Here is a 15,241-nt window from a genome sequence, read left to right as displayed (position 1 = left end):
TAAAATGCAAATAACTGAAAATTCCTCCCTGGTGTAGACTCAAACATTATTCAGTTTGGAGAAGTGGAGGACCGGATAATGTTTGTATTGTGGTTCCTGAACCATAGATTTGACCAGTATTCTTTCAATGTGGACTGAAAGGACTTCCTGACTGTAGCTATGCATGAAAAAATAAATACAAATAATCAACCCCTCATATACGGTGGATACAGGGGCGAAACTACAGGGGGTGCAGAGGTCGCAGGTGCGACTGGGCCCCTGAGGGTGGGGGCCCAGCTTAAAAAAAAAAAAAATATATTTTTTTTATAATTTTTTTTTAATAAAAAACGTTAACCTACCACTGCCTGCACTGATATCATGTGAGTGTGACATGACTACAGGGGTTAGTGTTTCTGTTTTACCCATTGGTGTTTATGTGTGTGTATGGTGTGTGTGTGTGTGTGTGTGTGTATGTATGTGACTGTGTGTGTATTTATGCATGTATGTGTGTTTGTGTATGTTTGTGGAACCAGCAAATTACAGACCTTGTTACTACAGCTACTACAGCATGGGGGAAAGGGGTAAACAGTGTCACTATACAGTACCACTATATACAGTATGGGGGGTGGACCATGTCACTGACTACTGTGGTCACTTTATAAAGTACTGGACGGGTAGGGTCAGGCCAGCCATCTCACTGGCAGATTACAGACTGTGTCACTAACTTACTATATACAGTACTGGGGGGTTAAATAGTGTCACTATATATATACAGAAATAGGGGGTCAGACCATCTCACAGACTGTGGGCACAGGGTACCTCCTTTTGCAGACATGTAATCTGATTCACATTTTTTTCTGTGTTAAATATATATATAAAAAAGGTATTAAATTCACCTTTTCTTGGAGGGGGGAGGGGTGGTGGGGGGGGCCCTTCTTAGATTCTTGCACCTGGGCCCTGTGGTTTCTAGTTACGCCTCTGGGTGGATACCTTTAAATGATAAACAGTACAGTTGAAGTATTTAAATTCCAACATGGAAAGGGTTATTAAAGACATTTGTTTTATTGTATACTCAGTTAAAAACAACAAGGCATGATGTCCAACACCTAATACACGCTTTGCATGCTCCGTGAACTCTTCTTTAGAGAAGCAAGTGGTGGCACTTTAACAGAACTGTAAGAAATAATAAATGGCTTACCACAAATGCTCCAGTTTATTATGAAATTACATTCATATAAAGTATCTGGTTCGTTTAGATTGTGAGGCTTTATGATTAAATAATTTACGGCTAGATTACAAGTGTTGCCGTACGGCTTTTAACTCTGAAACAATGGCAATTCCAGCGTAATGGCCAGGAACGCATATTACAAATCGTGTCGGTATAGCTATACCGCAAGCATTTTAGCCTGTAACGCAACGTCCATGCCGCACTAAAAAAAATGACGTTTTTGTGTGGGATTTTCATAGGGCCGGTATTACAGGTTGTACGTTCAGGCTAAAATGCCTGCGTTACAGCATACACTGACACGATCCATGCCGCCATCTGAGAGCAGTAGTTATGGATTTTGCAAAACAAAAGTGTTTCACAAAACTCATAACTCAGTTACAAAGTACACTAACACCCATAAACTACCTATTAACCCCTAAACCGCCACCCTCTCGCATCGCAAACACTCTAATAAAGCTATTAACCCCTAATCCACCACTGCTGGACAATGCCGATACTATAATAAAGCTATTAACCCCTAATACACCGCTCCCTGACATCGCCGACACTATAATTAAGCTATTAACCCCTAATCTGCCGCACCCCGACATTGTCGACACTATAATAAACCTATTAACCCCTAAACCACCGGCCTCCCACATCACCGCTACTAAATAAACCTATTAACCCCTAAACCGCCAGCCCCCCCACATCGCAAAACACTAAACTAAACTATTAACCCCTAAACTTAACACCCCACAAAATAAATAAAAACGTACCTGTGAAATAAAAATAAACCTAACATTAAACTATAAATTAACCTAACATTACTATTCTAATAAAATAAAAAAAATACTACCAATAAAAAAATCTAAATTACAAATTTAAAAAAACCTAACACTACGAAAAAAATAAAAAAAATCTAAAATTACAAAAAATAATAAACACTAAATTACGAAAAATAAAAAAACACTAAGCTTACATAAAATAATAAACGCAATTATAAAAAATAAAAACAATTACACCTAATCTAATAGCCCTATAAAAATAAAAAAGTCCCCCAAAATAAAAACACCCCCTAGCCTACAGTAAACTACCAATAGCCCTTAAAAGGGCCTTTTGTAGGGCGTTGCTCTAAGTTAAACAGCTCTTTTAACTGTAAAAAAAAATACAAAGTCCCCCCAACAGTAAAACCCACCACCCAACCAACCCCCCAAAATAAAAAACCTAACTCTAAAAAAAACTAAGCTACCCATTGCCCCTAAAGGGGCATTTGTATGGGCATTGCCCTTAAAAGAGCATTCAGCTCTTTTCCAAAAGCCCAAATCTAGAAAAAAAAACACCCAAAAAAATGAAAAAAAAACCCTAACATTAACCCCAGAATATCTACTCACGGTTCCTGAAGTCCGGACATCCATCTCCATCCAGACAGCAATATCTTCATCTTCTTCGTCTTCTATTCCGGAGCCATCCTGTAAGCCGATCCCATCCAGCTCGGAGCTTCAAAACAGCTCCAGCTTCAAAACAGCCAATGAAAGAGAGCTACTGAAATCCTATTGGCTGATTTGAACAACCAGTAGGATTTCAGTAGCTTTCATCCTATTAACTGTTTTGAACAGCCAATAGGATTTCAGAAGCTCTCATCCTATTGGCTGATTTGAATTTGAAGAATAAAATCAGCCAATAGGAATGCAAGGTACACCATTTTGAAACGGCTAAACATACTAAAAACACTAAGTGCAAGTTCAATACTAACAGTGTCAGGCAATCCACTCCTTTCAGGCTGTTATATTATACAATTTAAAGCTGTAAGGTTCATTGTTTTACCGAAATTGGTTACACTTGTACTAAGATTACAGAACAATATTCTTACAAAGTATACTGGTATATGCTATGTAACTGTAAGGTTTAGGGGTTAATAACATAGTTAATAACATACATTAATTCCGATTGGCTGATAGAATCCTATCAGCCAATCGGAATTCGAGGGACGCCATCTTGGATGACGTCATTTAAAGGAACCGTCATTCGTTGTTAGTCCGTCTTGCTGGAAGGATGCTCCGCGCCGGATGTCTTCAAGATGGAGTCGCTCCTCGTCGGATGGAAGAAGATAGAAGATGCCGCTTGGATGAAGCCTTCTGCCGGTCCGGATGTCCTCTTCTGTTGGTCTGGATGTCCTCTTCTGCCCCATCGGATGAAGACTTCTGGCTGGATCGGATGGGCTCAAGGTAGGGTGATCTTCAATGAGGTAGTGTTAGGTTTTGTTAAGGGGAGATTGGGTGGGTTTTAGAGTAGGGGTGTGTGGGTGGTGGGTTGTATGAGGGGGTATTGTAATTTTTTTTTACAGGTAAAAGAGCTGATTACTTTGGGGCAATGGCCCGCAAAAGGCCCTTTTAAGGGCTATTTGTAATTTAGTATAGGGTAGGGCATTTTATTATTTTGGGGGGCTTTTTTATTTTATTAGGGGGATTAGATTAGGTTTAATTAGTTTAAACGTCTTGTAATTTTTTTTCCCTGTAATTTAGTGGGGTTTTTTTTTGTAATTTAGTTTATTGAATTTAATTGTAATTAATTGTAGGTAGTTTAGGTAATTAGTTTAATGATAGTGTAGTGTTAGGTGTAATTGTAACTTAGGTTAGGATTTATTTTACAGGTCATGTTGTACTTATTTTAGCTAGGCAGTTATTAAATAGTTAATAACTATTTAATAACTATTGTACCTAGTTAAAATAAATACAGGGAGTGCAGAATTATTAGGCAAGTTGTATTTTTGAGGATTAATTTTATTATTGAACAACAACCATGTTCTCAATGAACCCAAAAAACTCATTAATATCAAAGCTGAATAGTTTTGGAAGTAGTTTTTAGTTTGTTTTTAGTTATAGCTATTTTAGGGGGATATCTGTGTGTGCAGGTGACTATTACTGTGCATAATTATTAGGCAACTTAACAAAAAACAAATATATACCCATTTCAATTATTTATTTTTACCAGTGAAACCAATATAACATCTCAACATTCACAAATATACATTTCTGACATTCAAAAACAAAACAAAAACAAATCAGTGACCAATATAGCCACCTTTCTTTGCAAGGACACTCAAAAGCCTGCCATCCATGGATTCTGTCAGTGTTTTGATCTGTTCACCATCAACATTGCGTGCAGCAGCAACCACAGCCTCCCAGACACTGTTCAGAGAGGTGTACTGTTTTCCCTCCTTGTAAATCTCACATTTGATGATGGACCACAGGTTCTCAATGGGGTTCAGATCAGGTGAACAAGGAGGCCATGTCATTAGATTTTCTTCTTTTATACCCTTTCTTGCCAGCCACGCTGTGGAGTACTTGGACGCGTGTGATGGAGCATTGTCCTGCATGAAAATCATGTTTTTCTTGAAGGATGCAGACTTCTTCCTGTACCACTGCTTGAAGAAGGTGTCTTCCAGAAACTGGCAGTAGGACTGGGAGTTGAGCTTGACTCCATACTCAACCCGAAAAGGCCCCACAAGCTCATCTTTGATGATACCAGCCCAAACCAGTACTCCACCTCCACCTTGCTGGCGTCTGAGTCGGACTGGAGCTCTCTGCCCTTTACCAATCCAGCCACGGGCCCATCCATCTGGCCCATCAAGACTCACTCTCATTTCATCAGTCCATAAAACCTTAGAAAAATCAGTCTTGAGATATTTCTTGGCCCAGTCTTGACGTTTCAGCTTATGTGTCTTGTTCAGTGGTGGTCGTGTTTCAGCCTTTCTTACCTTGGCCATGTCTCTGAGTATTGCACACCTTGTGCTTTTGGGCACTCCAGTGATGTTGCAGCTCTGAAATATGGCCAAACTGGTGGCAAGTGGCATCTTGGCAGCTGCACGCTTGACTTTTCTCAGTTCATGGGCAGTTATTTTGCGCCTTGGTTTTTCCACACGCTTCTTGCGACCCTGTTGACTATTTTGAATGAAACGCTTGATTGTTCGATGATCACGCTTCAGAAGCTTTGCAATTTTAAGAGTGCTGCATCCCTCTGCAAGATATCTCACTATTTTTGACTTTTCTGAGCCTGTCAAGTCCTTTTTTTGACCCATTTTGCCAAAGGAAAGGAAGTTGCCTAATAATTATGCACACCTGATATAGGGTGTTGATGTCATTAGACCACACCCCTTCTCATTACAGAGATGCACATCACCTAATATGCTTAATTGGTAGTAGGCTTTCGAGCCTATACAGCTTGGAGTAAGACAACATGCATAAAGAGGATGATGTGGTCAAAATACTAATTTGCCTAATAATTCTGCACTCCCTGTACAAAGTTGCCTTTAAAATAAATATAAATCCTAAGCTAGCTACAAATGTAACTATTAGTTATATTGTAGCTAGCTTAGGGTTTATTTTATCGGTAAGTGTTTAGTTTTAAATAGGATGAATTTATTTAATTATCTTAAATTAATTTCCTTTGATTTAAATTATATTTAAGATAGGGGGGGTAGGGTTAGACTTAGGTTTAGGGGTTAATAAATTTACTATAGTAGCGGCGACATTGGGGTCAGAAGATTAGGGGTTAATAAATGTAGGTAGGTGGCGGCGACGTTGGGGGGGCAGATTAGGGGTTAATAATTGTTGGTAGGTGGCGGCGACGTTGGGGGCGGCAGATTATTGGTTAATAAATATAATGCAGGTGTCAGCGATGTTAGGGGCAGCAGATTAGGGGTTCATAGGTATAATGTAGGTGGCGGCGATGTCCGGTGGGCAGATTAGGGGTTAAAAATTTTTATTTTAGTGTTTGCGATGGGGGGGGGGGGGCTCGGTTTTGGGGTTAATAGGTAGCTTATGGGTGTTAGTGTACCTGTTAGCACTTTAGTTAAGAGCTTTATGTTCCGGCGTTAGCCCATAAAACTCTTAACTACTGACTTTTATATGCGGTAGAAGTCTTGACAGGAGAGGGTCTACCGCTCACTTCTTCCAAGACTCGTAATACCGGCGTTAGGCAAATCCCATAGAAAAGATAGGATACGCAATTGACGTAAGGGGATTTGCGGTAGCCTCGAGTCGCAGAAGAAAAGTGAGCGGTACACCTGTACCTGTAAGACTCGTAATACCAGCGGGCATTAAAAAACAGCGTTGGGACCTCTCAACGCTGCTTTTTAAGGCTAACGCCAAACTCGTAATCTAGGCGTAAGTGTCCCACTTTTAAGGGACTGAAAAGCCTTACCAGATATACCTACAAACATTCCATACATGCCCACAGATAACCCATAACCCCTCCTCTCCATTATTAACCCGCCTCTCTCACACACACGGCCCCATCTAGAAATTACAGGTGGACCATTTTCCCCAAGCTCTTAACCTCATATGGAAATCATGAGACTTTGGGAGATATGCAAGTGATATGGCCTCATAAATAAACGTATTATTATTGTTTGCTGCAACCCTTGACCTCTTTTATATATTAGTGCCTGTAAATCTTGATAGACCACACATATTCATAAATAGGGTCTTTGGTCTTTAATTCAGATGGAACTTAAAATTGTTTTGGGATAGAATTATCCTCATTCCCACTTCAGATATGCTGTCAAAGAAATATTTTCTAACTTTTCCCTCACACTAGAAAGTCCATGTATATACTGTGAAATCAAAAACAATATACATAACAATATACTGTGGTTATCTTAAGTGCTATATGGTACCACTGTTTGTATTAAAGACAGTAACAATGTCTAGGCAGGTGCCTAGGGCAGCAAATTTAGGAGGGGCATCTGTCCTATCCTCTCTCTAAAAGCCAGCACCCAGTACAGTGAGCGATAAAGTGAAGGCTTTAACAGAGAAGACAAGGCACATGCGCTGATTAAGGTCGCTCTTTACAGGCAGTGCTCCTTTAAACCGTTGCTTCATTTAGAGCTGCCTGCATGTTTGCAGTGGAAGAGTTTTTGGTAAGAAACTTGCCCGGGATATGCTTACAAGGTGAGGCTGGAGGAGAAGACCTTGTGCCCATATATCCTGCCTCCCCTTATCAGCTGTGGTGGGTTTGCGAGCGCAGTGCTTATTGCAGGTCTTAGCAGCTAACAGACTGGATGCGTTGGTGCACTGCTTAGATCAGCTTGTGATGTCTAATATAATAATAATAAACTCTCAGCGCTAATGTATGTTAGCTACTAATAGCTTTCTCTGCATTCATGAACCCACAGAGTAAATAGTAAACGGACACTTAAAAAGTTTAATTACTTGAATAATGGCAATTACTGTATGTTGTTGCATGTAAAGAGCAGTGATTGTTTCAAAGTGTATTCTTCTTTCCCTCCCTTCCTCTCTTCCTCTCTCCCTTCTTTTCCTTTCTCCCTCCCTTCCTCCCACAACTCACTCCCTTCTTTCTCTCAACTCCCTCCCTTGCTCCCTTCTTTCTCTCAACTCCCTCCCTTGCTCCCTTCTTTCACTCCTTTCTTTTCCTCGCCACTTTTCTCTTCTCTTTCTCTCTCTCTCCCTTCCTTCTTTCCTTTTTTCCCCTCTCCTTCTTTTCTCTCCCTTCTCTCAGGAAGAAAATGGTATGACATACATGCAATTCAACCCACCTGTATGCAAGTGTTTTGCTAGCCCATTTTCTTTAGAATTGATATGGGGGATAAAAGAAAGAAAAAAAACATTTTACACACTGACCCAACAAAAATATGAAGTGGAAAAAAGGCCTAAAACCTTTGAGGGGGGGGGGGGGGCAGCAGAATTTTGAGTGCCTAGGGCAGCACTAAACATAAATACGCCACTTTATTATATTTTAAGGCCTTCTTAAGACCTTCTATCATTTTTTAATTTATACGTTTATGAATGGCATATTTTCATCCTTCTCCAAATTATATTGCCTCTTTAATTTAACTTAACTCACCCTGGCCTGGGCAGACTCAAACTTCCCATTTGGCCTTTTTTAGGCCCTCTATCATTATCTTATATACTGGTCCCAGCTGACTGCTCTGCCCTATAAATTTAACACTAGCTTGGGGAATGCATTGCAAGGGGTTTGCATTGTAAGGGCTGTTTGTACTTTCATATAAGTATATATTCACACGTACTTTGTAATATTGTGTGTTTCACTGTTTCCCTTGTTGTAAAAATACTCCATATTTTCATGTTCCTTTTTGCTAACTCTAGTTTAAACTGCAAACTATACTATTCATTTACTCCATCTCCCTTACCACCTGCATTACGCATTGGCAGTGTCCCCTCTAAGACCAGTTATGTTAGTGACCCAGCAGTGAAAAAGTTAATTAGAGCAATTAGCTAACACTACACAATGCAAACTGCAAGGCATGGGTCCTTTATTAACTTAGAGGCAACACTGCTCATTGGCCTATCTTTTATCCTCACCTCACTTTTGCTCTCATAAGCTTAACACATTCTTAAACTTAAACTCATTCCTCCCTGCACCACATCCCAAAGACACTCTCAGTACTGCAAAACTGTATCTCATCATATATAACTCTCCATCTTGCTCATACTACCTGTTGGTGATATCTCTCCCAATCATGGTCCCCCACAACTTCCTAACCCCCCTTCCTATGTATGCCCTTCCATAGACCTAGAAACCAGTACTCTAGAAATCATACTGAAATTACTTGTATACAAATCCATCTCCCCCTTCATTTGTGCACTCTTTAACTCTTGCTCTATTTGCAACAAGCTCACTTCTATTCATGACCTCTTTATCACCCACTGCCTAAACCTTCTGGCTCTCACAGAAACCTGGCTCTCAGACACTACTCCCCCTGCTGCATTTTCACATGGGGTCTCCACTTAAGCCACACCCCTAGGCCTGGAAACAGACTAGAAGGTGGTGTAGATATTTTACTTTTCTCTCATTGCACCTTTTAGCAAATACAACTAATCTCTTCCCTCACATTTTCTTAATTTGAAAGCCACATGATGCACTTGTTCCCTCTCTTCTCTCTATGTGTTGCTGTTATATATCAGCCCCCAGGCTCCTCAACTCTCCTTCTTTATTATTTTGCTTTCTGGCTACCTTATTTCCTCTCCCCATAATTGGGGATTTCAACCTCCCTGTTGATAATCCTACTGCCCCTGGAGCAAAAAAAAATTCTCCAGCACACTTTATCTTAGGGTCTGTCACAAAGGACTGACTCTCTCACAAAGATGGACACTGCCATGATCTGATTTTCAGCTATTGATGCACTCTATCAAACTTCACAAATTCCCCTGACCATCATCTCCTCACTTGAAACATTGCAGCTCTTCATATTACTCACCCTCCATCTAATCCTCATACCATACTCCACAGAAGCATTATTTCACTAGATCAACAACATCTCTCAAACTCTCAAATCTTTGCTCTTTTTCATCTACCCCTTTTCCTGCTCCAACCAATCTATCTGTCACTACAACTCCACTCTTACATCAGTCCTTGACAATTTGTCCCCTCCTACCTTAGCTCGCAAATCATGAGCTTTTCCTTATCTCTGCCATATTGCTCTGACATGCTACCTCTTGAGATGTTACCATACTGCTGAGCAACCTTGGTGTTTAGCTGAATTTCTTCACTACAAGTTCATCTTGAAATCGTATTCATTTTGAAATGTTATTATTCTGCCCTTAACATCTCTAACAGTATTACTTCTTTACTCTTATCTCTACTCTTTCTTCAAACCCAAAACTTATGATCTCCACTTTCAATACCGTTCTGCTCCCACCACCACCTCATATTAAGATATCTCTCGCAGCCTATGATCTGTCAACACACTTCCAGTCTCCAACACCCCCAACAGTTTGCAAACAACAGAAACCTACAAAGCAACAAATTCAGATCTTACTTGTTACTGAGGAGGAAGTTTCTGCCCTTATATTTTCATTATTATTATTAATATCAGTTATTTGTAGAGCGCCAACAGATTCCGCAATGCAGCATTTCACCTCACTACCTGTTCTCTCGATCCCATCCCCTTTACAACTACTGCCCTCACTCTCTCCTACTCTTACTCTAATCCTCACACATATTTTCAATCTCTCCCTCAGAACTGGTATATTTTCCTTATCCTTTAAACTTGCACTAGTCACACATCTTCAAAAAACCTTCTATTGATCCATCCTCCCCATCCAACTACCACCCTATTTTCCTAATCTCCCTTGGCTCTAAACTTCTAGAAAGGCTAGTTTATACAGGTTTATCACATTTTCTCAAATTAAACTCCCTCCTTGATCTATTGCAATCTGGATTTCACTCCCAATACTTCACAGAGACAGCGATTATAGCTACTAATGACCTACTTAGAGCAAAATCAAAAGGCCACTTCTCTTTGTTAATCCTGCTTGACCTTTCTGCAGTCTTTGATACTGCAGACCACCATCTCTTGCTCCAAACCCTCCATATCATTTGTATATTCATGACACCCAAATCTACTGTACCTTTCTGCACCAGATCTATCCCCTTTGCTACTGTCCGGTGTCACTAACTGTCTTTCAAATATTTCATCCTGGATGTCCTCACACTACCGTAAGCTAAATCTCTACAAAACTGAGCTCTTTATTTCCCCCCTTCTAAAAAAATCTCTAGCCCCATCTGCATGCCCGATGTCTTAGGTTCACACTTAACTCAAGTCTTTCACTCCTCACATCCAGTCTTTGGCCAGTTCCTGCCATTTCCACATTAAAAACATCCCCAAAAATCGCTGTTTCCTCATACAAGACACAGCTATGATTTTAAATCACTGGTCTCCTAACGGCTTTCTATCTTCTTTACAATCCATAATGAATGCCTCTGCCAGGCTGATCTTCCTTACACATTGCTCCTCATCTGCTGCACCTCTCTGCCAATCCATTTATTTGCTTCCTCTAGCTTCTAGAATTAAACATAAAATTCTCTGTTTTTTGTGCAGGAGACCCACTTTCCAAAGGATTCCCCCCCCCCTTTCTCTAACAAAGATTATCCTGTGGGTTACTTTTCCCATAACGCTAGAAAGGCGGGAGGTGTGGGGATATTGTTTCACAGACATTTGCCATTCCAATTATTAGAAGTTGTATCTGACCCAGGAGGTAGATGGATTATAGTGACTGGCCTATTATTTAACAGACCTATTACGCTGACTAATATTTATGTTCCTAACACAAAACAGATCAAATTCCTGAAATCAATCAAACGTCACATTCTGGCACACATGAAGGGACCCCTTGTTCTAGCAGGGGACTTTAATCTAGCATTTGACCCTATCTTGGATTGTTCGTCGGGACGCAGTAGTGTCCCCTCTAAAACGCTGGCTGACACTATGTCCCTCATTCAAAGTCTGACTTTAATAGACACGTGGAGATTGAAACACCCCTCCCAACGCACCTACACTTTCTACTCCAACCCACATAAAAACTACTCCCGAATAGATCATGTTCTAGTTGATCAATCAATATATAGTCACATTCAACACTCTGAACTCACCCCAACTAGTTGGTCCGATCACGCTATGGTGTCTATAAATCTTAAATGGTCGGAAACTCCCCTATCCCCCTTTATTTGGAAATTGGATGAAGCATTGCTAAAAAATAAAATACTCACCAAACACATTGCGGATACTATTGAGGAATACTTTAGGATTAACAACACAGTTGACATTTCCCCCCACACACTCTGGGAAGCCCATAAATCCGTCCTACGTGGAGAATTTATCAAACATAAAGCCTTACAAAATAAACATTTCAGAACGCAGTTTTCAACCACCCTACATTCCATACGCACCCTAGAACAGCAACATCAAGAAGCACCCACGGACCTCCACCTCTCTCATCTTCTGAGGCAACATAGAAATGACTTAAATAGGCTACTGTACAGGGAAGCCCAGACCAGGGCATTATATCTTAAAAAGACATTCCTTGCTAGGTCTAATAAAATCGGTCCTTCTCTAGCTAGAGCACTTAAGGAACGTAGATTAAACACTCACATCCACAAAATAGTGAACGGTGCGGGGAACAGTTTAGTAAGCAACCCTTCAATAGTTGAGGAGTTTAAAAACTTCTATGGCAACCTCTATAACCTCCAGGCCCCCCCAGCTTCCACAACCCCCTCGGCTACTGAGCAGTACATAACAGATGCTTCTCTCCCTAGCATTCCTAAAGAATTAACAGAATTCTTGGATAGGCCCATTACATCACAAGAAGTAGCAACAGCTATAAACTCCCTCCCAGCACAAAAATGCCCGGGCCCTGACGGGTTCTCAAACATTTACTATAAGCAATTTAAAAACTTGCTTATCCCCCACCTAACAACCCTTTTTCAGTCCTTAGATAATGGTGCATCATGGTCGGAGGGTTCCCTTGAGGCATATATATCGGTTATCCCCAAACCAGAAAAAGACACTACTCAGGTGGGCAATTATAGACCGATATCTTTACTCAATACAGATATAAAGCTGTACTCAAAAATCTTAGCGACCAGAATGAATAAAATTTTACCTCAGGTAATTCACACCGATCAATCCGGCTTCATCCCAAAAAGAGAGGCAAGGGATAATACCACAAGGGTCTTACATCTGATTGAACAGTCCGGCCGGTCAAAAATACCTACTATCCTGATCTCAACTGATGCTGAAAAAGCATTTGACCGGCTGGACTGGGATTTCTTAAAACTCTGCTTGAGCGCCATTGGGATAGGACCCATTATGCTCCGGAGGATCTTTGGCCTTTACTCCCACCCGAAAGCCAGGGTCCGGGCGAACAACACACTTTCCGACAGCTTTAGAATATGCAACGGCACGAGACAGGGGTGCCCCCTGTCTCCTCTGTTGTTCGCTGTATCAATTGAGATACTAGCAGCTCATGTACGAAAGAACCCACATATCACCGGCCCACAGCTAGGTCCCAACATGTATAAGCTCACTTTGTATGCTGACGACGTTCTCACCTTCCTAACACACCCAGACAAATCCCTGCCACACTTATTAACAGAATTCGAGAGATTCAGCTCCCACTCTAACTTCTTGATCAACGCCAGAAAATCTGAAATCCTTAATATTAATCTTCCAAAAGAAAACTTTGAGAACCTCAAAACCCTATGCCCATACACCCTACTCCATGATAAAATCAAATACCTTGGAATATACCTGGCCCCTTCCATTAATAAGTTATTTAAATTTAATTACACACCCCTTTTACACAAACTTAGGAAAGATTTTGACTCCTGGCAGGAGAAACCACTGTCATGGTGGGGTAGGATCCAGGCAGTTAAAATGACCACCTTACCCCAAATCCTATACCTCCTCCAGGCAGTGCCAATCCAATTGCCACTGACCTATCTGACAAACCTACAATCCATGATAAACTCTTTTATATGGGGAAAGATAAAGCCCCGTATCAGTAAAAAGATCCTGACAAAACCCTTAGGCAGGGGGGGCTTGGGGGTACCATTAATATCTCAATACTACAAAGCTGTAGTTCTGCAAAAAATCTTAGAATGGCACGATGTCACACACACAAAAGCTTGGTCCTCTATAGACTCCTTTCTGCTGAGTTCACCCGTAATAGGGCCACTGTGCTGGATCAAACAACTAAGTAGACCCATATTATCCAAAGCCTCCCCCCTCTACGCTCATTATTTCCGAACTTGGGATACTATAAGACTTAAAACCAAAAGTCTCACGACATACATCTCACCAATGACACCTATTCCGATTAACGCGGAATTCCATAAGGGACTCATCCCGAATGAATCCTATTCCCCAGATACAGGCCCAACGATACCGTTCACTTACCTGACAGGGGGTGGGAAACTGAAACAGAGAACACAACTTACAGAATTGGCAGGTGGAACCTTCTCTCGGTGGCTAAAATACGCTCAACTTACACACTTACTGGCCTCATCACCCTATAAACAGGACTTATTGAGAGAATTGACGAAATTTGAAAGACTCTGTCTGGAGGGAGTGACGCCCAGAGGTTCATTGTCTATAACAAAAAGACTGTTAGACGACACCCTTAGCCTACCCACACCCTCTTATGACTCTCACTGGCAAACCGACTTAGGAATCACTATCCCCAAAGAGCAATGGGACAACATATTTTACCACTCTGCCAAGTCCTCCTCCTCCCCTAGAATACTGGAACTTAATCATAAGGTTCTGTTTCGATGGTATCTTACTCCTGATAGGCTCAAAAGGATATACCCTCAATCTAACGCTACATGTTGGAGAGGTTGTGGGTCTCCTGGCACAATGGCCCATATTTGGTGGCACTGCCCGAAAATACTCCCATTTTGGGAAAACGTTATTAATAGCCTGAAAGTTATTATGGGAGAACAATTCGAACTACCCCCAACCACAGCCCTTCTAAATTACAAACCAAAGAAAATATGCAAATTTAAGTGGAAACTCCTCCAATATAGCTTAAATGGAGCCAAATTACTTATTGCACGCAAATGGAAATCTGCCCAGATTCCAACTAGGCAGGAATGGTTACACAATACATCTGAGCTGCTAGAGATTGAAGAATATGCATACCTTAAGAATGGCAGTCTTGCCTTCTACCATAACATACAATTTTACTGGCAGACTCTTCTTCACTCACAGATAGCCTAATTGTCTCTGTAGCTTCGGGGTGGACCGCCCTTTCTGGACCACTTTTCAAAATTCACCAATAACCCTCCCCTCCTCCCCCTCCTTTTTTCCTCTTCGCCCTTTCTCCTCTCTCTTTACTCACCTCTCTTTTTGTTCCCTTTCCTTTTCTCTTTTCTTCCTTTCTTATTGTGTCTTTGCCGGAATAGGCATATGTTCTGAATTATTAAGTTCTTTAAGTTGTTATTGTTTGTGAGGAGTGCTCTTCTTAAGCAGAGATACCAGTCGGAGACATAAAAAGGTTAATATGAACTGTTGCAAAACCAGGCCACAACGGTATGTACCATCTCTTACTTATATGAACTATTCCTATTCTACACCGTGCCTGTTTATTGTATCCATATCCTGGGGTGTTTCCCCAATATTATTAACATGAGTCTCCCCGTTACGGACAATTCACCTCTAATAGCTTGCTTCATATGGTTAAATTGTACGAAATGTCTGAGTATCTTTATGGACAATGTTATGGTTATTTC

At 40.9% G+C, this 15,241-nt stretch overlaps 1 protein-coding gene across 5 annotated transcripts in view; it reads left to right on the top strand.

Moving 5' to 3' along the window:
* The window catches only part of SGCG (sarcoglycan gamma), a 456,939-nt gene that overhangs the window by 166,627 nt on the left and 275,071 nt on the right, over positions 1–15,241 (top strand). Inside the window, exon 1 of one of the 5 annotated variants that reach the window (XM_053708513.1) lies at positions 3,366–3,414. The exons of the other annotated variants lie outside the window; for them this stretch is intronic. Within the exon in view, the coding sequence (XP_053564488.1) occupies positions 3,381–3,414 (34 nt within the window). The 5' untranslated portion in view covers positions 3,366–3,380. Of the gene's footprint in view, positions 1–3,365; positions 3,415–15,241 lie in introns of those variants that run through there. 5 annotated transcript variants of the gene reach the window in all.

The sequence above is a fragment of the Bombina bombina genome, chromosome 3, assembly GCF_027579735.1.
Source record: "Bombina bombina isolate aBomBom1 chromosome 3, aBomBom1.pri, whole genome shotgun sequence".
Taxonomy (NCBI): Eukaryota; Metazoa; Chordata; class Amphibia; order Anura; family Bombinatoridae; genus Bombina; species Bombina bombina.
Note: the sequence above shows the minus strand (reverse complement) of the source record. Positions and strands in the feature narration are given on the sequence as shown.